Genomic DNA, 25,813 nt, shown 5'->3' on the forward strand with positions numbered 1-25,813 from the left:
ACCTTTTTGCCGTTGTCATTGTTGCCGCTGCAAGTTTTGTGCATGAGTTGTTTGTGTATCAGAAAAAAATGCTTTTATGTAAACCAGGGCTAATTTAGTGCGATTAGCTGCTTTTTCACGGCATCCATTGTGTAAGTCCTTTTCACAAAAAAGAGAAAAAACACAGTTGTCGGTAAATAGGTTAATTTGGTGTGAACCACTACATTTTCATCAGCCTTACCATGCTTGGGCCGCTTTGTGCTAGAAAAAATGCCAGTGTCTAAGCCTAGGCTAAATTCGGTTTTTCAAGAGATAGCATTTTTGTATATAATAATGGCAAAATGAAATTCTTTGAGCCATCTAAAAAATCGATGCTAATGATAAGTAACATCTTCTCTTGTGCAGGGCCGGGTGAAGGGTGATTGGAACGATTGGGCCCAATAGGGCCCCGCATTTGAAAGGACCCTCGTTACCATCAAAGTGAAAAAAAGACTTTGAAATCTAAAGCAAATTATTGTTGACTATAAGGGATAAATTAGGAGTTATTGAAATAATCAAAAATTGATTTATTTTAAGTTTGTATTGCTGCATGAGATTTATTAATGTATTTCATATTATATGATATTTACTTTATAATATAGGAAATTGATACCCGCAAAAGTTTATGTCAGGTTTATTAAATTTATTGCTGGAGAAGTTAGATATTTATCTTATTTTTTCTTGTGGAGTGTATTTAAGAATACTGTGAAGCACGACCTATTTTATTATGGCCTATAATAAATTTATTATTATTACTGTTATTTAACCGGGATAGTCCTATAGGCTATTACAGATATTTTGCACTACATACTTGGACTGCTTATGCATGTATGTCTTGTTCAAATATTTAATATCTAGAGAGGGTCCCTCTAAAAAAAATCCAATCGGGCCCCGCACCTATTCAATCCCGTTCGGCTCTTGGGCTCTTTTTTGGTAAAAAGAAAGAACCTAATTTTTGGAGAAAAAAACACTACTGTCGCTGACGAAATCAAGCATTTCATCATTGTCTCTAATGAAGTTAAATCGGAATTTTTACAAAATACAGCGCAGTTTACGGTTTAACAGGTAATCCGAACAACTAGTTGTATTGACGTAAACATATTGACCCAAGGTTTGTACTTTCGCCTCGTAATTGCGTATAAGCTATGTAAATTAAGTGACATTATAACCTATACATTATTACTTGGGTCTCTAACAGTATGTACTGATGAAAAGTGATAGATAAAAGTCGTTAAAATAAAACAATGAATAGAGCTAATGACTAGTATTTGTGAAAAAAGTGACTGGCGGTCTTTTGGTATGTTCATTAGGAAGAAAGTGTCTAAAGCTGTTAAAGCAGAAAAGTAGCACATCATTATATAAGGCTCTCTCGTGGGTAGGGAAAATAGGCCCAGGTTTGCCTAAACATCTAAATATGTACGTTTCTACCGCTACTTGTAAAAAGAAAATTGGGGTATATATATATATATATATATATATATATATATATATATATATATATATATATATATATATATATATATATATATATATATATATATATATATATATATATATATATATATATATATATATATATATATATATATATATATATATATATATATATATATATATATATAAATATATATATATATATATATATATATATATATATATATATATATATATATATATATATATATATATATATATATATATATATATATATATATATATATATATATATATATATATATGTAATCTTGATGTTGTAGACCAATCTACATATGAGCCGTAATAATGCATTCTTATAGACATCATGTGTTTGATTGACTGATGCAATGATGTGCGTATACAGAGGAAGGAGTGACTTTGAGCTTCTCCCCTTGGGAGATCTTGCTATTATTCCTATTAAGGCCGTACCCAGGGGGAGTTAGGGGGTTTGAACCCTCCCCCCGAAATGTTTGTCTGACTCGTAAAAATGAAACAAAAATAGATATAAACCCATTTTTGTGCGTTTTTGAGGGTTTTTGTGTAAGACTCCCCCCAAAAAATATTCGAGTAACCCGCCCTCACCCCAAAAAAATAGTCGAATAACCCCCACCCCCTCCCCCCCAAAAAAATCCTGGGTACGGCCTAAAATACCAAACTACCAAAAATCTGTATCAGTAAATAAGTGAAACCCAAAACAAACAGAAATTAAAATAAATAACAGAGTCAAACTCAAAACGAGCAGAAACTAATATGATTAGGGTTCTAAACCCTATGCTGTCTAAAAGCCAGAATATAATATGTACTTTTTCGAAAAAATTCAAATGAATTTACTGAAAAAAATGTGCATTGTCAGTTTAATATACATATGTTGACATCTATTCCTTAAAACAGTAATTAATTTTTGATTTGTTAAATTTATAAAACTGAAAACCTTAGAAATTATTTTTTTCGTACACTACATTTTATATTCTGTCATATGAACAGCATAGGAGCTTGAACCCAAGCCATAATGCTTTTTGCTCATGTTGAATTTGATTCTGTTATTCATCTTAATTTTTCTTCGCTTTGGGTTTCATTTGTTTATTGATACTGATTTTTGGTAGTTGTATGCCTGGTAGATTATTTGATTCTATTTTTTTAATTTTTGGTTTAATGGAATTCTTTGTTTTTTTGAAAAACTAATTTTGTGGAAAAAGTTTTTTTTTATTAATTTCTGTTGGTTTATATTGACATAGTCTTTTTCAGGAAGAAAGGCTGAGCCTCTTCTAAAGTTAAACAACCATTCCTTCCATTAAAACCCTAATTACCCCCTGGGCATAACTTGCAACCCTTGACCCTAATCTCTGGGGTTTGTTTCAACCCCAAAAGCCTTGTTAACGATATTTACACTATTTTGAACAGAATGGCTATCTCGAAATTTCTATTAGATGCATTTCGGAACAATACGACGTGCGTGGGGGGGGGGGGTAGCTACCGTCTGATCACTTTGACTCTTAAAATGAGCACTAAAGCATCTAATTACCAATCCAATGAGCCTCTTCCGAAGTATATATGACCAAGCTATCTATAAAGACCTTATATGTTCCCAGGACATGACGTAACACCCTTGCCATGAGGGCTGGGGAGATTTTTTTATCCTCAAAAACATAATTTCCAGACCTTTCTGATGCGCTGAACAAAAGGGCTATCTCAAAACTTTGATTGGAAGTGTTTGGAGAAATGATGAGCATGGGGGGGGGGCATTTGCCCTCTGATCACTTTCGACTAATAAAAAAGGCACTAGTCCTCCCGATTTCCAATCGAACGAGCCCTTTTTGAAGCTTCTATGACAAAACTTTCTATAAGAAGCCTTATATGCCCCAAGGGCATAAATTACGACCCTTGTCCCGAGGGCTATGGGGGGAAGGTTGTCATCCTCAAAGACATATGTTCCAGACCTTTCAATTATGTTGAACAAAATGTCCATATCAAAATTTTTACCGGAAAGATTTGGGGAAATGATGAGCATGGGGCGGGGTTGATTCTCCCTCCGATCACTTTCGACTATTAAATAGGACAATAGCCCTCTCAATTTCCGATCCAGTGACCCCTTGCTTTCTATTAAAGCATTATATACCCCTAAGGCATAACTTACAATCTTAGCCCTGAGGGCTGCGGGGGGTATCATATTCAAAACATAATTTACGGACCCTTCAACTACGTTCAACAAAATGGCTATATCAAAATGTTGATCGGCATTGTTTGGGGAAATAATGGGCGTGTGGAGGACATTCGCCCTCCGATCGCTTTTGACTATTAACAAGGCACTTGCCATCTCAATTCCCAATCGAATGAACCCTTTTTGAAGTTACTACGACAACACTTTCTCTAAAAAACCTTATATGCCCCCAGGGCATAATTTAAAACCCTTGCCGTGAGGGTTGGGGGGGTGTCAACCTCAAAGACCTAATTTACAGAACCTTAAACTAAGTTGAACAAAATGGTTATCTCTAAATTTTGATTGGATGTGTTTGGGGAAATGGTCGGCGTGAGAGGGGGATTTGGTGCCCTTGAATCACTTTCTACTATTAAAAAGAGCACTAGGTATCTCAATTTTCAATCAAATGAACTTTTTTTAGTTTCTACAACACCGCTTTCTGTAAAAACCTTATATGCCCCCAGGGCATAATTTACAAGCCTTACCCTGAGGGCAGTGGGTGTTGTCATCCTTAAAGACCAAATTTCTTTAACTCTCAACTACATTGAAAAAAATGGTTATCTCAAAATTTTGATTGGATGTGTTCGGGGAAATGGTGGGTTTGAGAGGGGGGTTATTTGCCCTCAAATCACTTTCTACTATTAAAAAGAGTACTAGCCCTTTCAATTTCCAATCGAATGAGACCTTTTTGAAAGTTTCTACGACAACCTTTATAATAAAACCTTATATGCACCCAAGGGCATAACTTACAACCCTTGCCCTGAGGGTTGTGGGGGGTTATTATCCTCAAAGACCTAATTTCTAAAACTTTCAACTGCATTGAACAAAATGGATATCCCAAAATTTTGATTGTATGTGTTTGGGGAAATGGTGGGCGTGAGAGGGGGGTTAGTTGCCCTCCAATCACTTTGGACTATTAAAAAGGGCACTAGCCATTTCAATTTCTAATTGGATGAGCCCTTTTTGAAGTTTTTACGACAATACTTTCTATAAAAAAAAACCTTGTATGTCCCCAGGGCATAAATTACAACCCTTGCCATGAGGACTGTGGGGGAGTGTCCTCCTCAAAGACATAATTCCTAGATCTTTCAACTACGTTGAACAAAATGGCCATCTAAAAAGTTTGATTTGATTTGTTTGGAGAAATGTGGGCGTGGAAGGGGTGTTAGTTGCCTTCCAATCACTTTCGGCTATTAAAAATGGCACAAGCCCTTCCAATTTCCAATCGAATGATCCCTTTTCGAAGTTTCTACGATAACTCCTTCGATACGAAGTGCCCTGGCCTAAGACCAACAAAAAGAGAAAAAAAATGATAATGTTGTACCAACATCGTTCTTCACTTAGGCAGCGCAACGCTGCCTATGATAGCATATTGCAGCACTACAAAAAGCGTGCACTTTAAAGAGGGTGTACCTTTACATGATTGCCCAGCATGTTGATTATGTCAATAAGACTTAAAATCAGATGCTGAAGATGATGATGCTTGAAGCTTCTTGATACGGTGAGTTTTCAATTTTAGGCAGACAGTTTGAGACTCTAAGACTGGGTGTTTTGCTTAAAAAAGCTTCAATGAAGCAAGCCCTGAATTCCAGCGTGAACAAGAGCTGCTGAAATATGCATGACTTAGCTAGAGATGTTTGCGAATGCAATTCTGAATCAATAATTTTAAATTTCCTATAGAGCTTATTATTGTTATAATTAATTATAATTTTTATAATATATTATGAAATATGTAAATAACATAATATATAAATACTTAATTGTAATTACTCCTATAATTTGTCTTATTTATTATTATCATAACCAAAATTACTTGGAATTTTAGGTGCTACCCCTTAAATTTGTGAAATATTCTTAAAACACACAAAGTTATAAGTCAATAATTTTACTACCAAAATTATAAATGAATTGATTGGACACGGCTGTTTCAAATAAATCAATAGGCGGTTTCTTTACAGTTTAGACACCAGACAGTATGCCCCGAATAAATTGTGCTGTGAATAAATCCTGAATCAAGAACCACTGAGAGCTGCCATCAAGACTTCGGGAAATATTTTTCTGTGCCCCTCCAACATTTTTAGCACCTATGCTGACTATTGCTGACGCATATCTCCTGGCTCTCCTGTAATTATAAGTCAGGTTTTCCGACTATAACTTATAATGTGTTTTTTTTTTAGTTCTTTTCACTTCAAATTCAGGCATTTAAGCGGGAATTTGTTTTGCAGGAAGCCATAATTTAGGGCATAATTTGGTATACAACGGCTGGATGAACCAGGAAAATTATATAAAATATTTTCGTTAAAAAAAAAATAAAAAAATTAAAACATCTTGAAAATTGCTCGTTATTTATTTATGAACGAGGGTATATTTTCGAACGAGCATGTCAGAACAGCAACATAGAATAATTCTACAAATATTTAGGAAATTACGGAAAGCGAAATCGTATATGCCTGGTTGCAACATTGTAAACTTTTTTCGCGTGGAAGATATTGTAAAAATTCGAAAAGACAGAGGAAAACATGTCATGAAGATATTCCGATTTATAAATTAAACTGTAAAAAGATAAACCTTGTTGCCTCGATTTTAGCATAAGAAAAATCTTGCATTGGGCCCCTTTGCAGGTCAGGCCTCAAAACATCTCCTTCCAATCGGAGCTCTATAAGTTGGGATCCCCTTGTGGTTGACTTTACATGACTCAGGGAAGTACCTTGTCGACATGGTTGACCTGAATAAACATCTCTTGCGCAAGTCCTTACTTACAATCAAAAAGACCGAGACACATTTTTTTTCGTTTTTTCGTTCTTCTGAAAAATTTGGTATACAAAAATTCTTATGAATTGGCTCAGCTGGATTCTTTACTAAAAACTTGGCCAGACGCAGCTTTTCAACCACAATTATAAACATAAGTTCTCTTATAAGTTGTTTTTTGATGTGTTTATAAGAAATTCCGGTTAATAATTAATAATTGAAAGTGAGCTGTTGAAATAAGACAGCACCTATTTGACGCTTGATTTGCTTTTTTATTTTCTAAAAATTCAAATTTAATTCGCATAACGCCTAGGGAGCATGTTATGATTATTATGGTAAAGAAGAATTACTTATAGTTATCACCCTCTTTCTGTTTTTCTCTTTGGAAATAGATTAGAATAACTTAATAATCAAAAGGATGAAAGCTGTTATTTCCGTATCGTAAAAGCTCTGAGTGTGTTCTTGGCGAATTTGTGAGTGTGTTCTTGGTGAGTGTGTTCTGAATGTGTTCTTGGTGAAAAAACAAGGATTGTCAACACAAAGCTTCAAGACATTTTGGCAAATGAAAATGACACAGCCAATGTTATTGACTGTTTTAAAAGTAATTTGGTTACACTCAAATACAAAACACTCAGATGCACAAATCACACTCAAAATACAAAACTCAATGCTCAAATACAAAAATCACACTCAAATACAAAAGCATACACCTGTAAAAGAGAATTTTTTTCTTCAGAACTGCAAATCCTAACGTGAGGTGGAGGCCCTACTGGTGGGACATGACCATATTTTGGTGGGTCGCAGACAGGACGTGCATCCCTTGACTGACTATACTTTAGAGCCTTTTAAGACGACCCCAAAAAAGATACCAAGTTAAAATCCTTTTAAGCTATTCAGGTGAATACACGTAAAATTTTGAACAATAAACTTTAAGTATGACAAGGTGGCATCAGGGTTTTAGAAATGCCCAGGTGGGACATGGCTACTGGAATGTATTTTCTTTGTCTTTTTCCTTGATTGTTGGAATTATGTAGTCGATACCTCTGACGTCTTTACCACTCTTATGTTATTTGTTAATTATTCAGAAGTGTCATTTTGGCTAACTTCAATATATTCAGCGGGTTTTTATGCTACTTATGTGATTATTTATCCTAAGTGGTTAAGTTACATTACGTTAAGTATAAATATAATGTTTCGCACGTAAACAAGTCCTGTTACACTAGGGCATCGACTAGGGCCATGACAAGTCCTAGTCTAATTACTAAGCTTACGTAAATATCCATAAAACCATTATAATCATCGTCTAAAATCACCTCAATTATCTCGGTAAATACGCAGAGAGGAGGCCTTCAGGCGCCCCGTCTCTAAAAAAGTCTCATAATTTTGTTTATTTTCTGATGCTTCTTCCGTAGTAAAGGAATTTACTGAAAAGGCATTTTAAACCAAACAAGGACTAACGTAAAGTCTCAAGTTATACTAGTTTAAAAGGTTCTACCACTACGGCGTAGCATGGAAGAACCATTACTTAGTATCAAAGTATAATCATCTACTGAACAAGTACTGACAAAACCTATCCTCTCCACACAAAAAAAGTGACCCTTTGTTACACAATTTACACAGACCCTTAGGTTATTTTTAAGACCCTTAGTTACACAATTCAATACAAATTTCCGGGTAACTCGTCGCCTGAATCACGCTCTATTGGCTGGGGCGATTGGCTGGGAGCAAAGTACTTCGGCTCGGAGCGATTAAGTAGTACAACATTTTGCGTCTAGAGGTGCTGAGGTACGCGGGGTCACTTTTGGAGAGTTTTGTCAGTACTTGTTCAGTAGATGATTATACTTTGCTTAGTATGAAGATCTTTGCATCCTACAGGGACACGCGGAGCAACCGCACACGCAGATCATAATGAATTCAGATTAATCAGACAAAAAAAAGGAAAAAAACCGGACGTCAATAAAATGCCTTTCAATTTCGGAGTTTAGATCAAGCCTAGTCTGTTTGACATTTCGGTAAACAATGCCACATTTCTCTTTTCCTAAAGTTTTATATTTCATAACAGTCGGAAAACAACCTGAACTAAAACTTCCTCTCCATAAAAATGGAAAGTGCAAAATGATATCTTGGTATTTATGCTGTCACTTGGAATAAAGTTTTGCTTTTCCCTTTCTGATAACACCATTTTGTATCTTGGAAATTTCATAGAGCCAATCGGTCTACTTCTTGATTAGAGGAACCATGGCTCGTTTAGAAATCATTTAAAATTACCAGAAATAACAAATTTTATATTTTGCTTGAGCGATAGAATGTTTTATCTTTATATTTTTTGTACAAATTTGCTAAAAACTTTTCCAATAGAACAAACTTTTCCGGCAATACCATTTCTAATAATGTAATTTTTTTCATTTTTGTTTTAATTTTAGAAAATTTCTGGAGCCAATTCGCTTTAGTTTTTGGTTAGAGTCAATGCCTCGTTTAGCATACAAACTTACTAGAAATTATAAGTTTTTGCGTGAGCAATAGATCGTTTAATAAAAGCTGTTCTCCGTCTGTTTATTTTTTGTGTAGATTTGCAGAGAACTTATTAAATAGAGCAGACTCTATGAGCTCAGCAACGTTGTTGATGTGAGACTGAATTTATGAGAAATACACTCGAGACACGAGAATAATATTAAAACATCCGAACAAATAAAACTGGTTGTACAAACTTAGTGTTTACAGTGCATTATCCTCTAAATTTATCAATATTTAATAAATATAGATTGGTTCTATTTTTTCTTAGATCAGCAGAAGGGTATAATTTGTCAGAACGTTCGATAAAAACTCTGAGCAGCTTGCTCCAGAAATCCAATTGAAGCACAAATTTCTCAGCCAAAACCTCGTACAAGCGATAATGGAACGCGTTTTTTCTTACAAATTTTCTCAGAAATGTTAATGGAAAATAGCTTAAAATGCTTACTGACCAAAGTTGCAGTTTCTTGCATTATGTCTTTGGACATGTGACGGTAGGTGAGGAGTTAATTCCTCGATAGAAAAACGAAACTTCACTTAGAGATGACGTAAAATGACAGCTTAAACTGGCCAAAGTTACAGTTTCTTGCATTACGTCTTTGGACATGTGACGGTAGATGAGGAGTCAATTCCTCGGTAGAAAAACGTAGATGAGGAGTCAATTCCTCGATAGAAAAACGAAACTTCACTTAGTGATGACGCAGAATAACTTAAAAAATCTTACGAAAACCAAAAAAAAAAAACAAAAAAAAACCAGTACAGTAAGTTTTATGTAAACGGCATATTAAACTTAAAAAAGTTTATTTCTAAGATAATAAATTAAAACGAAAAGCCATAATACAATGCAAAATTCGGGGTGCTACCATTTCGACTAACCGTCGCTAAACGTCATAACATCAAAAAAAATTATAAGTTTATATAATAGTAATAAGTGTTTAATAGTTTAGAAACAAATTTCGGCTATATATTTGCACATCAGGGGGGTGGGGTAAAACAGCATATTAAATACTTAACCTAACCTAGGTACCTTTCCCCCCCTAAACCCCAAAAAACTTAAGTTTTAAAATTTTAGATGTTATGACGGTTAGTAGTTCTGACGAATTTTTTGTCGATGTTATGACGGATTTAGTAGACGAAATGACGTTAGTGCTCCTGACGGTTAGATGTTATGACGCCTTCCCATAAAATTGTATAGTCCTTTGGCCAAAGCAAGGCGCTTTTTCTTGCTGTTTAGCTGACTTCAAATATTGTTTTTCATTTTTACTGAGAACGGCATAGTTGTGGTCTCTGCTGAAATATCTGACTCTTCATTTCGACTTGTTTTCCCACTAAAAAACCACTCTTGTAACCACTCCTTTTCTTAAAAAAGTGTCTTGTGTGAACCACGTAAAACTGGTTTTTAAATGCCGCGGATGCCGGCAATAGCGGTGGCAGTCCAGACCGTTTTAAATTTTGTACGTGGTTTCAGAACAAAGTACCTTAATGGTAGTCTTGATACCTTTAGATTGTATTTAAGCTCGAGGAGACTTCTCGGTATTAAATTAATGATCAAATTTTGTGGCATTTAAAAAAATAAATATTGCATAGATTTTTCTTCCTTGTAGTTCGTTCAGAATTTTTATTTTATAATTTCATTTTATTTTTTTATTTTTTTCAGGTGTATCCGAGCAACACCAGGAGGAAGACATGCAGTAGTCATAGCGGTCGTCAAGAGAAGGTAAGAATGCCACCGTGAAATTCTTGGAAGTGTTTCCTAATCCACGATTAATTTTGGGATCTTGGCAAATGTCGGAATTTGTTTTATGAAGGATTTTGTTGGATCCTTTGGATATTGGTGTCGTTTCTTGGTTGGTCTTTATATGACAAGGTCCTTTCTGAGAGCTACTGAATATTCGACACTAAAATTATTGTAAGGCAGTTTTATGTAATATAAAGTGCTAGCATCGGTAATTAACATTCAGTCGCGTAATTATGGAAATTAGGGCTTCTATAATTTCGTTTATTCTTCTCTTTAATTCACTTTTTACCGATTTTTATCTTACCCTAAAATACGTGCCCTCTCCCCCAAAATAAATTCAAACCAATGTGCCTGCTGATGCATTATTGGTATTTGTTTGCACAAAGTTGTTGTACACATAGACAATGTTGATTCAAACCTTGCTTCATTCCAGGTCTGGAGAGGTAATAAAATGACGGTTAGTCCTCTGGGACCTTTGGACTGATCTCATAAAAATCCCCTCCCCCCTATTCCTTGCATGTGTCCTTGTTTGCTTGCTACAAAAATTAATATACCATATCCTTCATGTCTATTTTTACGTCATGGCGCTTCTTCATTGTTATTTGGCTCGCAGAGTGTTTTCTGTTCAACTGCTGGTCTGGGACTAAACAGTTCATAAAAGAAATCTTTAAGTTCTCAGCATGCGGAAGAACTTATTTTACATTTGTATGTGCTAACGTGGAATACCTACAAGGGAATCCCAAGTTACTATCTTTGGTCCGTAGAGACCAAACTTAGTACTTTATCGAGATAGTAAAGTTTAGAGGCGCTTGCTCTTCCGCTTCAAATGAAAAAGGAAGAACATGTTTTCTTCATTTTCCTTGTTAGGGGTGTTACCACCTATTGAAGTACCAGGAACGTAAAAATGAAAACACTTTTTGCCCTTGGATCGATCTTAGGTTCATTCACACCCGAAAACCTGAGTTATCTATGATTTTTTTTTTTTCACAATTATTAAGGTTCTTTCATTGCGTAGATTCTCGCCTTTGTTGCCACACTGAATCGTAAAAGGAATTAAGCGGAAACTTTTCTTATTTACAAACAAGCCCATCTAAACCGTTGTAACACCCGCTCTATGTGCATCTGATCGTCTAGCAGTACAGCAATCACGTTAGTACGTTAGTATGACCGTTATGTTTAGTCGGGCTATGAAAAAATATAGGCTAGTGGGAAGATGTAAAAATTAATCAATACGAGTTATTATTTTTGAATTTGAAGAAGATAAGGATTTTATTGATATTTCAATAGTTAATTAAGGGGATAAGCGTAACAGAATAGGATATCCTAATTGATCTTTCTAAAAAAATGTTTTTGTAGGTAAGTCAATTAACTAATACTTTAGAGTGTTTAATCCTGAGCAATCTTAATATTAATACATAGCCTAGATTCATGGCAGTGTTTATCTTTTGGTGTTGCTATCCGGAAAGTTACAGCTTTTAGAGATCCATGGTGATTTTTTTTTTCGCTCATTTTCTGCTGATTTTTCGCACACTTTCCTTGTTCTCAAATTTGGTACCCGCTAAGCGTGAAACTACATAGCCGCATATGGAGATATATTTCATTAAATGTTGAGTTCCAGTGTTTTCTAATTTTAAAGATCTGTATGGCTGTACAAGTCTCTGCTTAACAAAATTAAAGAGTAAAATTTAATTTTTAATGTCTTTTTTTCTTTAAGGGAATAACAGATTGGGCAGCTCGAACCCTTGCCGTTGGAAATTCTATGCCGAATATTTGTTTTGTGTACCCGATGCTTGAGCCGCCTCTCGCGCCTCTTGGCATCGTTAGTGGGTTTGATCGAAGTTTAAGAATGTTTCCACATTCTCGACCCCATAACTTAGTCCTCTAGTCATTCCTTTGTTCACATCCGCAGGTTTTATTGATTGTTTATGCTCTGTTTTATGAATTCTTTGGATTTTATATTTGAATTGTGCAACTCTAATTATAAAAACTGTGTTTAACAAAAATTACACGCAAACCTTACTTATAGTCATGCTTGAGTGAGTCATAGGCATGATAGGGGTCCGGCTGTGAATTTTGATAAAATTGGATATTATGGGACACATTTCTTATTAGAGGCTCTGTGCTTGGATCGGGTTCGGTAGAAATAGACAAACTCTGGCTGCGGTTACTTATATTCCTGATATTACTAGGCTATGTTTTATTTAAAACGGTCCATTGTCTTAATTTTCAAAATTAAAATATACTTGAAAAAATCATTCATTTTCTTTCAATGGTTCATTTGCTAGCCATAACGTAGCCTACTATTTGTAACACAACGTATATTATTTAAAATTGAATGAGGGAGTAGGCTCTTCAGCTGAAGACATTTTTTTGGCTCTTTCAGTCAAAGCCACAATCAGAGTTGATAGTTGTAGGAACCAACGCCACAGTCATAGTAGAAAATTCTGCAAAAATGAGTTTCGAGCGAAATAGGTCTGATATATTTTAAAAACCACATCTTCTAAGTTCGAAATCATTTGTTAATGGGGGTCTAATGCCATTAAAAAAAATGTGTTCCAAGGACTTGGCTTCGTACCTGGTGCGTACGTAGACTCGACTAATTTTACCAGGCTGATACGCTAAACCCGTGTTTTTGCCGTCCTAACAAAATTGTTGGCTAACAATTGTGTTTCCACCAGCTAATGAAAATTTTTTACCCAATATTGTTGGAGAATTTGTCTAATAACCCATTCAAAGTTTTTAGTAGAAATTGTTGGATAATTTGAAGGTAAATTTTCAAAAACTTATCATGCAGCGAAGCAGGATGGATAGTTTGTACGCTCTAAACATTGATAGATAATCCATGACTGCTATTCTTTCTTTCAACTAGCAAGAGGTTTTTTTGGTTTCTTACAAATATCCCCAGGAGACTAGCCCAGTAAGCTATGTTCAGTTTTTTTTCAAAGTTAATATGTTGTTGAATTTCTCTCCCAATTAATACGTTTCTGAGAATTGTTAGCTAACATTGTTAATTATCTATTGGGTGGTAAAAAACGTTTTTCAAGAAATGAAACCACTCTGTTCTCCCTTCCACAACAATGATACCATTTGATGGGAATTTGCCTGCTACTGTAGATGTCCCCATAAAAACTTAAATTCAAGCATTAGTTAAGTAGGATGGCTTATCTTCGCCGTTTTTAGCCGACAGGAATGATCAACATAGATCCTTAACATTCATCCCTAAACTTCAATCGAAGTTAAAGCTTAGTCTTTGGATAACGAAGTTTTGGTCAGCGAAGTTCAGTCTTTGAATTCCCCTCAAAAACACCAATTATGTTCAAAAATGTCTCTCTTTTTATTTGTATTGCTAGAAAAGGCCCCATTTTTTATTAATAAAAAAAAAGAATCTTGTGAATTATCACTTCTCCAAAATCTCAAATCTGGTCAAGTATATTCTTAAGGAGGCCCTAGACGGTCAATCATTTTGATCAAAAGTCCGTCAATCGATTGACTCAAGCATGATTGACCGTCTAGGAACCTGTTTGACGCTTGAGTCAAGCGTTGACGGTGATTGATAGAAAATTTGAACGAGTCAATCATGTTGATCAAAAGCAGTGTATTAGATTAGCTTTGATCGAGATTGAAGAGCTGGTTGAAGGCTCGATTGAGGATTGATTGAAGCACACTTCAATGGATTGACGGAAACTTTCGATCAAAATGATTGACCGTCTTTTTTAGGTTTTGGGCCTTCTTTAGGTTTCTACAAATCTCCTGCAAAAAAAAAAGAAATTTTTAAATTGTATTTACCATGTAGCCTATACCATTTCGTTTCATTTTTATTATGTATGTGATATTACACTCCTACTCAAAACCTCATATTTGCTGTAATTATTCTAATAATTTAGTAACAACAATTGCTCAAAACATGCTTTTTTGTGAAAGTTATTCCAATTTTTGATTGCCATCCAGTGCTGTCGTATGTTCGTCTGCTTGCCTTGTTCAAAAAATTTAGGGCTTTATTTTTTTTTTCTTTGCTCCTAGGAGAATTGGAAAAGGATAAACTATACACTTTTTCTTTCGAATTCTAAATTATAAGACGCATTTCTCCAGAGGGGGGAATATAATACCATCAAAGATTTCAATGAAAATGGAACTAAAATAGGAGTAGGAAAATGTTTTGTGTAATAACTAGATGGAGGGTTTTAAGTTGGCAGATAAGACTGTAATCGGCTTTCTAGTTGGATCTGCTGTGCTTTGAGAACTAAAAATATTGTAATTGCTTATATAGTCGTTGATTGTAGTCAATTTATTTGGGAGCATTTAGTATGAATAAGCTTTTTGCTTGACAATAAAGAACTATTATAGAACAAACTCTTTATTTGGGTACTTGTTAATTATTCAGAACGCACAAGTTCTTGATCTGAGAAAACCGGTTTCATAGCCACAAAAAAAGTGACGGATGACAGAATGCATTGGACTTACGTAATTTGGGCTATATATTTGCACATTAGAAGGGGGTGAGGGTAAAGTATTTGAACAGTGTGAAGTTAGAAAACGATTCTTACTTCATAATATGCAGAATGATTGTAGCTAACACATTTTGCGTACAGACCCGCTATACTTTACTCCCCCCTCCTTCTCTAATGTGCAAATATACAGCCCAAATTATATTTGGGCTTTATATTTAAATCTGTTTTTTCGTAGCTTTAAATTAATTTGTATCGCAGAGTTATAAAGTCGTAGGCCTACTGATCACAAAAAAAAAAAAAACGAAAGTGGACAGTTTTTAATTTTCTAGCATTTGTTTGGGAAAAACTAGGTATTTGGCCGTCTTTTTTGTATCCGAAATTACGGGGCTTTATTTTACCGTTGTGGCTTGAATCCCTTGTGGTTACTCACTCTTTTGCTTCATTCCCTAAAAATGGTTTTTCGGAGATATAAAAATTCTATAAAGTTCTATTTTATAAAACTTGTAGTAGGACTGATAAAATTTAATTATCCTCTTTTCTTTCACCCACTTAAAACAACTTATGTTGATATTTAGGTCAACTTTTGTTATATTGGGAGCCTATTTACTGTAAGCCAGGTTTGCCAACTGTCGCTTTCATGTTTTTTGTCGAACTTTTTGCCTCATTTCACTCTTTCATTTGATATGGAAAATAACTTTTTTGCGGATTCCTAGCTAAAATTACTCTTTTCGCTCTGATACGTAATGATGATGGGAATACATCTAGCGAAACAAAAAAAAAACTTGAATTTAAATTACTCGAGTCAAAGAATACAACTGATCATCGGTACTTTTCTCTTGTAACTTCTACCTTCTCCTAGCCATCGAGTCGCCTTTCCGGTGTTTCCATTTAAGAAGAAGAACATCAACTCACCAAACGTAGAATCAAATTATCAGCTGTCTTAGCAGCCAACTTAAATGTAGAAGCAACTATTCTTCTTGGAAATCGAAAAATGAGTATGCCACCTTACTGCAGGAAGGTGATGCAAAAGCAACCTCCAGAACATAACTTTATCAGTGTGTCTTCTTACTCTTAAACTGATGAAATTTGAAAAAAAGAAAGTTTTGTACCAGCCCGAATCATACGCAAGAATTTGGTCCGGACCATAGTAGAGGTAATATAAAGTAGCGGAAAATCCTATACTCTCCATTAATGATTTTTTACACACATCTAAAACCACACAAGATTCCTGACCCCGCCTTCGAGCACGCGCAATGACAGGTGTTTCCGACGGAAAACCAAGTAGCAACTGTAACTTTGGCTCTGACGGTTTAGGAAACTTCTCAAATTGCGCGCTATGAAATGTGTGTGATGTTTGGAGAAACATTTTACTGCTGTATATTTCCTCTACTGTGGTTTGGACGCAGCCCATACTGTCCAAATGACGACTCAGCATATTTTGACGAGTATCACGTTGACAGCTTAGTATCAACAGATATTTTTATAAGGTCAGCACAAACAAATCAAATATGCTTTAGGGTTTTAGGAGGGTTCAAAGGCCCTTCTCTGCGTAAGGACCTGGCACTTGGCTTTAGCTGGACCCTTCCTTTGTTTATATGTATGCTCTGGATGTCTTTTAGAAAATTATAATATAAAAGATAATACTAAAACTTAACTCTTGGAAACTGTCTTTTAAGAACTTTTCAAACTTGTATATATAACATAAATAATTTTTGCAATTGATAGGCTATTATAAAGTCGTCAGAAGGAATTGGTGTTTTATATGTGATGTCGTAAGATATGTTATAAATAATCCAGATAGGCAGGAGGAGCTAAAAGGATATCGGGACATTGCTAGGTGGAAAACCATAATTCGCTGCAGACCACAAGTGTCCGATGGATTTCAGCAGCAGATCGAGGAGCAAAAGAAAGGGCTTAGAAAATTCTTGCATTCAGGCCTGACCCCTCAGTGACAGTTAGTTTGTATCTTCTTTCGTTTCTTCTATACAAAGTTAATATACTAAACAAAGAGTTTCGAGCAGTTGAAACATGGATCCTCAGGTTTTTAAAGAGTTTGCGGGAGACGTACTTACCGCTCCTCAAGTACAAGAAGAAATGAAACAAGAAGATATAAATAGCACACAAGACCCATTCGAAGTTCGGTTAGCCCCACTTTTTTTTCTCGCGCTTGATGGTGTTGTAAAGTTGAGGCTAAACATACTTTGCCGCATGAGAAACAGGCAAAACAGCGACCTATTGATTGCTTAGCACATCCCAGTGAGCAATTTTTTTTCCGTAGAGATGTGCTTAAAATGACTAATAAGAAAAACCTCAATGAGTCGACGTTGTATTATCTTAAAGGCTTGAGCCTAAATCCTGCCTTACCTGGATATGCGGAAATTATTGTGTCTCTACTTCAAGGGTTTCTAAATTTGCTAGGAGACATTGACGTGGAACGTGGCAAAATGCACAGTGCAAAGGAAAATCAGTGGTCCATGCTTCGAGAAAGGAAACCAGATACGCAATGTGATGATGATTGGCGAGAAATGTTCAGATGACCCATCTGTTTTTTTTTTTGTCATCTATAAAAAAATCCGCGAACTAAGTAAAAGTGTTTAAAAGAGCTGTTTGACTTTATGCTTAATTTGTGTTCTTTGCTGTACTCAAGCGTATGTGATGAATTTAAATTTTTCCGAGTTCAACTCAGAAACAGAAGCAGACTATTGACTGAAACAGTACATGACATGATGTATTTCAAGCAGTACATTCACCATATAGGCAGCTAACCACTTTCTTGGAATATACTCAGAAAGCAACATATACCTTATAGAATTGGAAAGGAATTTTCACGAAAAGAAAAGAAGAAGAAAATCTTGTTATAGCTCTGACTATAGTTCAGTTAAAGGTCAGAACAATAAAAGTCTAAACAGGTAATTTCCTAGTTGAGTTTAAAGTTTTAACTATAAAATATTAAGGTTTATTACCTAACTCATTATTAAGAGATTTATGTAAGGAAGGGTCCTTCCTTATTTTTTATTCCGTGTACATTAAAAAAAGTTTTAAGACAATGTTTTAAATGTTTAATTGTCATAAAATAGGCTGTAGTATTTCCTAAATGAAGTGAGAGCGATCAGAAGAGCGAGATGGACCACAAACGCGCAAATTTCATGATTTCATTCTTTTCGAGCGAAAATAACTCTTTTTGGGCCTCAATTTTCACTGGCTCGAAACATCGGCAGTGGCAACCCTGCTATAGGCCTTGTACTTCTTCGGACGTTAAGGGCTTTAAAGCGCGGAGATTCACTTAACTCGGAACTACTTACAGTATACAGATTACATCACTGCATTAAAATATAGGTATATAGGGTATTTTCCAATATAGGGTATTTTCCAATTGGTGCAGAAAATACCTGAACTAGAAAAATATATCAAAACAAGACGACCTAGACCAGTCCTTAATCACAGACCATCGCATAATCACAAGACTCCCTAGTATACAATTCCAAATCTAAGCACCAGATAATACGTAATATCCTCCTTAGCGTCTTTCTTGCAGCTATTATTTAATCACGACAATTACAGTAATGTTCTCTAAGACTTCCAATTCTTTCGAAATACGAGTACTTAGGGTAAACTCTAATTGCTATAGTAGTTTTAATTTTTCTTATATAAATTACTTAGTGAATACAAATAACATTTTTTTTTTAATTACTTTTTTGGATTCTTTCCATATCTCTTTTGCTGCAGGCGATATTGTTTTGATTTTATTCAAGAAAACAGCCATTATGGCTGCGCCACAGGAATATTCAGTTTACAAATGGAACTTCTTTAAAAGCATTGTTTCGTGGGTAGTTAGGAATAGCCTAAATCTCATGGTGTTAGTAATACATCGTAATATTCCCGATCAGATGTAGTCTATTTGAAATGAAATTCTTGCAAAAACAATTGAAGCGTAAGTTGATTTTAACTAATTCGTAAATCGTAATTTACTCGCATAAAAGTGTAATTGTATGCTTAGCACTATGAAAAATAGTTGCAAATCGTCACTACTCTGGTAGCTGCATAATCAGCTTCAGAGAGGAAATTGCTATTCCGTTGGTATTACTAAAGTGTGTTTTTAAATTCGCTGCAAGTTTCCTTAAACAGTCCCTTCAGGAATAGTTAATCATGTTTATTGTAAGTTTGAGAACCTTATTTTACTGCTGTGAAAATTTGTTTTTCGCTTATTTTGGCATTTTAACAGTGTTGTTATATTTTTCTTCCATTGGGGATTTCCATCCTGGATGGCAGGGAAGAATTTTAATGGTATGATGCAGATTACGTGGTGAATTTTAATTTCGATTAGCATAACGACTTGCTTTATGGGTCGCTTTGCAACAATTGGCTTTAATAGAGAAGTTAAAGCAGACAGTGGTGTAATTTTGTCAAAATCATGGGGAGAGCGGGCAAAGTTGGAGCCAATCTTCCCCAATCAAGTGAAAATGACAGTAAAAAACTAGCAATATAGTACTACAAAAGCAAAAACATACTAAAGAAAACTGACCTGTTTCTCTGGATGTAACTAAATTTCAGCCGGGGGCAGGGGCGAATCGAATTTTATTTCGTAGAATAGATATTCAGATATTCGCAAGACAAAACACAATAAACTTCTAAAAACAACCCTTCTTCGATAAAGTGGCCTCACTCAGAACTTTCTTGATCGTTTCAGCTTATCTCTCCGACATCTTAAAGACTAAAGCAGTAACAATCCACAAATCTTTGGTTTCTGTCTTTTAGAAATCATATTTGAAATTTCGTGTTCTGTGAGGCATACCACGCGAATTCGCTGCCGTGTTGTGAACTCACGAATTCGTCTGTGAAAACAATCACTTTCTGTGGGCACCCAGCTTAAGAGGGCACTGCGCGACTTGTGGATGGTCTTTGTTACGTTACCTCCTTCTCGCCCACAGGGAGTGGCCTTCTGACTCATGCATCCTCCCAACGAAATAACGAGATGTTTTGTAACGGATCCTGCAATTTCTTGTATTTATTTCAGCTATCAATGTTTTTTTTGTTTGTTTTTTAATTTGCGGTATCGCCCCCATAATATCGCCCTTCCCCGAAAAAAAATCTTTCGCATGAGACTGTGTTAATTTTTAAATGAGATTTGTCTAAGGCCATTCAAGACCTTTAAAAACATTTTGCCAGCCTCGGTGTTGGCTGACTGTTTCAAAGACAAAGGGCTGATTAGCGAATTTCCCCCAAAACCATTGGGAACTCCCAGTGCTATCAAATTGCTCAAATAATATTTTCTTAAAATTTTGGTAAAAATTAATAGGAGTTCTTGAATGTGTCAACAGTTAAGCTAACTACAGGCTAGTTTAAAATAAAGAAAAATTTAATATTTAACTAATTGTCAACAAACCGCTGCCTATTCAGTGTACTTACAGCAAAAATAATACGTCTCTAGTGTCGGTAAGGTTTTCAATCAAAGCAGTGAGCACCACAGGGGACTCCCAAAACTGTCAAATTACTCGACTGGTTTTTCCTTTGTGACGATTTTTCACGCTTCTTCGGCTGGTTAGCTAGAATATTTTTAGAGACTGCCCTCTGCTGAACTTTACAGAGAAAAGTGTTCCGTTTAATCGACAAAACGAAATTCACACTTTCTAATGATGTAAGTTCCCTTTAATACCTCGATCTTCGGCACAAAACGGGATAAGTGGAAATATTTTTCTAAGATTTACGGGCAAGTAGATGTCTGCTTTTACTTTTCTGACATTTATTCGGATCTCTTATCCTCCAAGCTCTTTGAGTTCTGGCAAGACCGCCCAATCAATTATAAATAGTTTCGCCTCCACAAACTAAAAACTCTTTAAGGTACTACATCACCTTAAGGAAATTGTCCCCTCCAGACCCACGTTTGCTCCCCCCCCCCCCAGACCTCAGTTTGCTTGTTAAAATTAAAATACGCATGTATAATTCACGTATCCAGAAAAACAGGTCAGTTTTCTTTAGTATATCTTTGTCTTTTATGGTAATATATGACTTATTTTTCCATTTTCACTATCATTTTCACTTGATTTGGAAAAATTGGATCCACCTTTGCCCCCCCCCCCCCTCCCCCCAGGATTTTGACGAAATTACACCACTGAATGCAAATAATAAGTGAAACCATGTTTTCCCCTTTTTTATTGAAAAATCACCAGCCAAAAAAACAGCTCAGAGTCACTTGAATTATGGCTGTAATTCGTGATTTCTTGACATGTGACGCCTACCATTAGGATGAAAACTACAATGATTAACCTTAAGATAACGGAAATTCAGTAAATTTTCAATGTTTGACCAAGATAATATCAGTTTTTTTTTGGTCAGTTAAAAAAACTAAGAATTGTTTTTTTTATTATCTAATAAAATTTTGAAAAGGCAAAATAAGGTGTTTGTGTGGCCAACTAAGAACGATACATCAGAGCAGAAATTAATTCAGAAGTTGTTTTGAAGGGTTTATGCATTGTTTATACAATCTTATTTTTTAAACTTTTTGGGCTTGTTGTCATTTGACAAAATCTCTAAACTGTTGTCTAATACTCAAATTGCCCTTGTTGAAATGAATGGACAGACCAAGCTACCCTTGCATTCTAGCAGAATGAAAAGAAAATGGAATTAAGAAATTTTCCTATCCAGGGTTTCTCGAAAATCTTAATTTTGCATGCATTAAAGGCTCAAATTATATCCCGTGCAACAGAAAGGTGACCATATTACACCCTGTCCAAATCATTCTGAAAGGGATTTTCAATTTAAATGATGGAAAGGCTCAAAGGGAGACGCTTGGGACCCTTAAGAAATGGTCCTTAATGTAAATTATCGAAAACTTATGAGGCTGCTGATTGCAAATGGGATAACTTGCAATATAGAAATACAAGATCGTTGCTTAACCACCCCTACTCAATCAATTCCACCGTGTCGAAATCAAACTATCCGAAATAATAATAATAATAAAAAAAAAAACAAGTTCATACTTAACAAATAATGTTTGATTGTACCGAAGTTGGTATTGAAAGGTTTGTGAGGTTGGTTATTGCAAACTGAGACTAATATTGCTATGTAGAAGCACAAAATAATTTTGCAGTGTAAAACAGAAAGTTCCTTTACCTTGACAGCATTAAAAATACATTATTTTCATCACTGTTTTCTTTCTTTTAAAACCATTCCTTTCAAGTGTATTGAAAGATCAATAGGCTAAACGAAGCTTTCAGTTCAAGTAATGTACTTAGTTGTCAGTAAAAAGTCTGGGTAGATTTGAGGGGCGGCATCGCTACACTTATTCGTGGCAATTTATGTTTGTTTTAAGTTTGGTAGTTGTACATTTTAATTTCTCCTCGTTTTAGGTTTCAATTCTTCATTCAGAGCAGTTTTGCTCTTCTTAGGTTTGACATCTGATACGATCAAATTACTGATCGTTTAAAGTTTCAAATTTATTGTTTATTGTTTACATAAAACTTTTTTCAATCTATTAACGTAAATGAGGAGTACCTTAGTTTGACCTCTGTTAGCTTATCCGTTGAGGGGCTCCCAAAATTGTTCAGTGGGGGAAAGCAAATGTCTAAAAAGTTCTTGTTTGGTCCTCCAGGGGAATGAAAGGTCAGGTGCACCCCCTTCCCGGTTGCAGGCACCTCTGCCGCAGCGGACATCGTCAAGACTTGCTCAAGTATTAGGCTACCTTTACCTTTTCTGGGGATGACTTTAAAGTCATTGACTGCTTCTTGTCCAATTTAGTAACTAAGAAGTTTTTCTGATGAAAGTAAAAAGCGAGTTGGAACTTACGACGACCCAAATTTATTTCTTCGCGGCCTATGCATCATGATATTTCTCTATGTTAGTAGGTTTATGCAAAACTAACGTTTTACTGAAAACACCAAGCCCACGCATAAGAAGTAATAACGCTTAGTTTTAAACCATAACGAATATCATGAAGCGCTTTATGTTTCTTTTGAACAAAAAATCGTAAAAATACTGTTTTATGCTTTCAGTAAAACTCTAGTTTTGCATGATCCTCCAAATACAGGGAAATATCATCGATGGTTTTATTTGCACTATTTTATTAGATGCATGTTGCACAAACTACAAAGCCATAATTTTTGTTAGTTTTAAGTTCCAACTTCAATATTAACTTTTATAAAAGAAATTTGGGTACTTGTATGAAATACCCCCTACCTAATATTCGTCTAATATGTTTTTCTGACGCTGAATCCCAATGAAATATACCTAAGTATGATAGAAATATAATACTTTAGAAACAAATTTGGGCTATATATCTGCACATTAGGGGTAGGGGGGGGGGGTGGTAAATTATAGCGGGTCTGCATGCCTAATGTGTTAGGTTCAATTATTCTGCATATTATACAGTAAGAATTGTTGTCCAACTTCACACTGACACTGTCCAAATACTTTACCCCCATCCTAATGTGCAAATATATACCTCAAATTATATATTTTCCATCCGTTCTAGTCACTTCTCTCTGTCTTGTCTCACTCTAAGCTGAAAGAAACTAACAAAAACCGGTCCTGCAATGCGTAAATGCACGAACAACTTGAGCGGTAGGGGTATTTCATACAAGCAACGAAATTTGTTTGTTCGGTTAGCATAGACCGCAGTTGGCTCTTTATTACGTTGCTGTTAAAGCTGCAACCATGATAAGACTGTAAACTTTCAAGGGTTTTCAACAATGACGATTTCAATGGCGCAATTTTTATTTTCTTAGCCCTCTCCACTCTGGAAATGCCACCAAAAATCCAGTAACCTACTAGCAGTGCCAAAAAAAGGGAGACGCATCAAAAAAAACTATTTCCCTTGTTTTTCAAGTCGGAGGACAGTAAACCTTTATTTTTGGGTTTTCAACAACGGTGATTTCAATTTTCATTTCGATTTGACGTTATTTTTATGGGATTTCAAGTTCCTTTTTGAAGTTCTCAAAACTTGTTTTCATAATTTAAAGTTAATGTTCTACTGAATCTGAATGATAGCTCTATTCCTGGATTAATATATATTGGGAAATGTGTCTCGCCTGACATATTCTTAGAAAAGAGGCGTTTAACCTTTTGGTAACCATAGGCCATGATTCTCACTTTAATATGTCGCAGCTATTGCTGAAACCCATGGCATGTATCATCATGTCCTGAAATATTCTCTTCTACTGGCTCACGTAACTACAAAGATGGCTTGTAAATCCTCTAGTTATTCAATGATAACTGCCAAGATTGTTGGTATTAATGAAAATCAATTTATATTAGATAGTAACTAGTGACATATCCTTGTTATTTACGGCACCTTGAATAAAAAAAAATGATCCAGTAAATTGAGGAATTAAAAGTTTGATTGTGTTTTCTTTGCAGTACATTTTCTTAATTAATTCATTTCATAATATTCATTTATGTTATAATATTGAAACCTATAATATAAACATTTTATAATATATAAACATTTACAATATTAATTAAAATATTCATATTATTTTTAGTTTATTGGAACGCGAAGAAAATTCAGTTCAGTCTTTGTTGGAAATAGGATATGACCGAGTAAGTATCTCTTCTTTTATTGTTATTCCAGATATCATTTGAGATACAAATAATCACGTGACCACGATCAAGCACTTTATCTCAGCATTTTATGCAAAAGAAGTAAAGCAAAGACAAGTTTTACGCGTAAAGATAAAAAAAAAACAGAAAAAACGAATTAGTGGGTATAAATACTTCTAATTCATGTGTAATTGCTGTAAAAACTAAGCAATAACTGCGAATTAGTTACAGAATGTTTATCTTTGTTGTATGCTAATGTTTTTCACAGTATAAGTATATATTAACAGGGGCGGATCTAGAGCAAATTCTTGGGGAAGGCCCAATGTGACAAGGGTGCCAATAACCAAAATATTGGGGGGGGGCATTGTGACAAGTCCGGGGCCCCCGGGCCTCCTTGGATTCGCCAGTGTGTATGAACAGTAGTGAAAAGTTTGTTTAAAAATGACACACATCATACCGCCCTGACTGGGAAGTTCCCAGTACGTCTCAGCAATAGTTTCAGTTGCTTCTTGGCATTCAGTCAGTTCACACATAAGTGCATGTGTATATTTATAAATATTTGTCATTGCGCGTACGCAAAGAGGCTGAGTCATGGAGAGAGGTAAAGTCTGATATATGTCAAAAATCTTTAATGGAGAATGTAGGACTTTTCGCTACTGTTCATATATGCTTATACTGTAATGCTTTTAAAACTAAACTTGGTAGAAATTTTTAGAATACTTATGTAGAATTTTGCTCGTTCCCAAGGATTTTCTCACAACAAAAAAGCGGCCAAAATTAATTTGGCTATCGAATATTAATTGATTTTCTTGGGAACCAAGTTAAGTAAGTTTATATCGAAGAGTACATGAACACATTCTTTAAGCTCTAACATAACGTGAAACGTCATAACAGGAAATGCCAAAAATCCTGGAGTGTGTTCCGGGTGGAAATTTTAATTTAATACGTATTCACTTCATATTTAATGTGAATTACTGCGAATCTGGAACGGTTTATTAACTAATGCCTTAATACGAATTATAATGATTATAGAAATATGAATAATTTTAATGAATAATGAATAAGATGTGAAAAACGTGAGCATTAATGCCTTAACACCCATTAATTCTCATAAATTTGGTCATTTGTCTTCATTTCCCCCAA

General features: G+C 35.1%; 1 protein-coding gene across 5 annotated transcripts in view; it reads left to right on the top strand.

Annotated features, from left to right (window-relative positions):
- Positions 1–25,813, top strand: part of Pde8 (phosphodiesterase 8) — a 335,405-nt gene that overhangs the window by 218,361 nt on the left and 91,231 nt on the right. For all 5 annotated transcript variants that reach the window (XM_089102287.1, XM_089102216.1, XM_089102070.1 and 2 more), the window contains 2 exons: positions 10,608–10,667; positions 24,613–24,670. In XM_089102287.1, coding sequence (XP_088958413.1) covers positions 10,608–10,667; positions 24,613–24,670 — 118 coding nt within the window. The remainder of the gene's footprint in view (positions 1–10,607; positions 10,668–24,612; positions 24,671–25,813) is intronic.

Source organism: Artemia sp. Qi Xiang Cuo, chromosome 1 (assembly GCF_049724085.1).
Source record: "Artemia sp. Qi Xiang Cuo chromosome 1, ASM4972408v1, whole genome shotgun sequence".
Lineage (NCBI taxonomy): Eukaryota > Metazoa > Arthropoda > Branchiopoda > Anostraca > Artemiidae > Artemia > Artemia sp. Qi Xiang Cuo.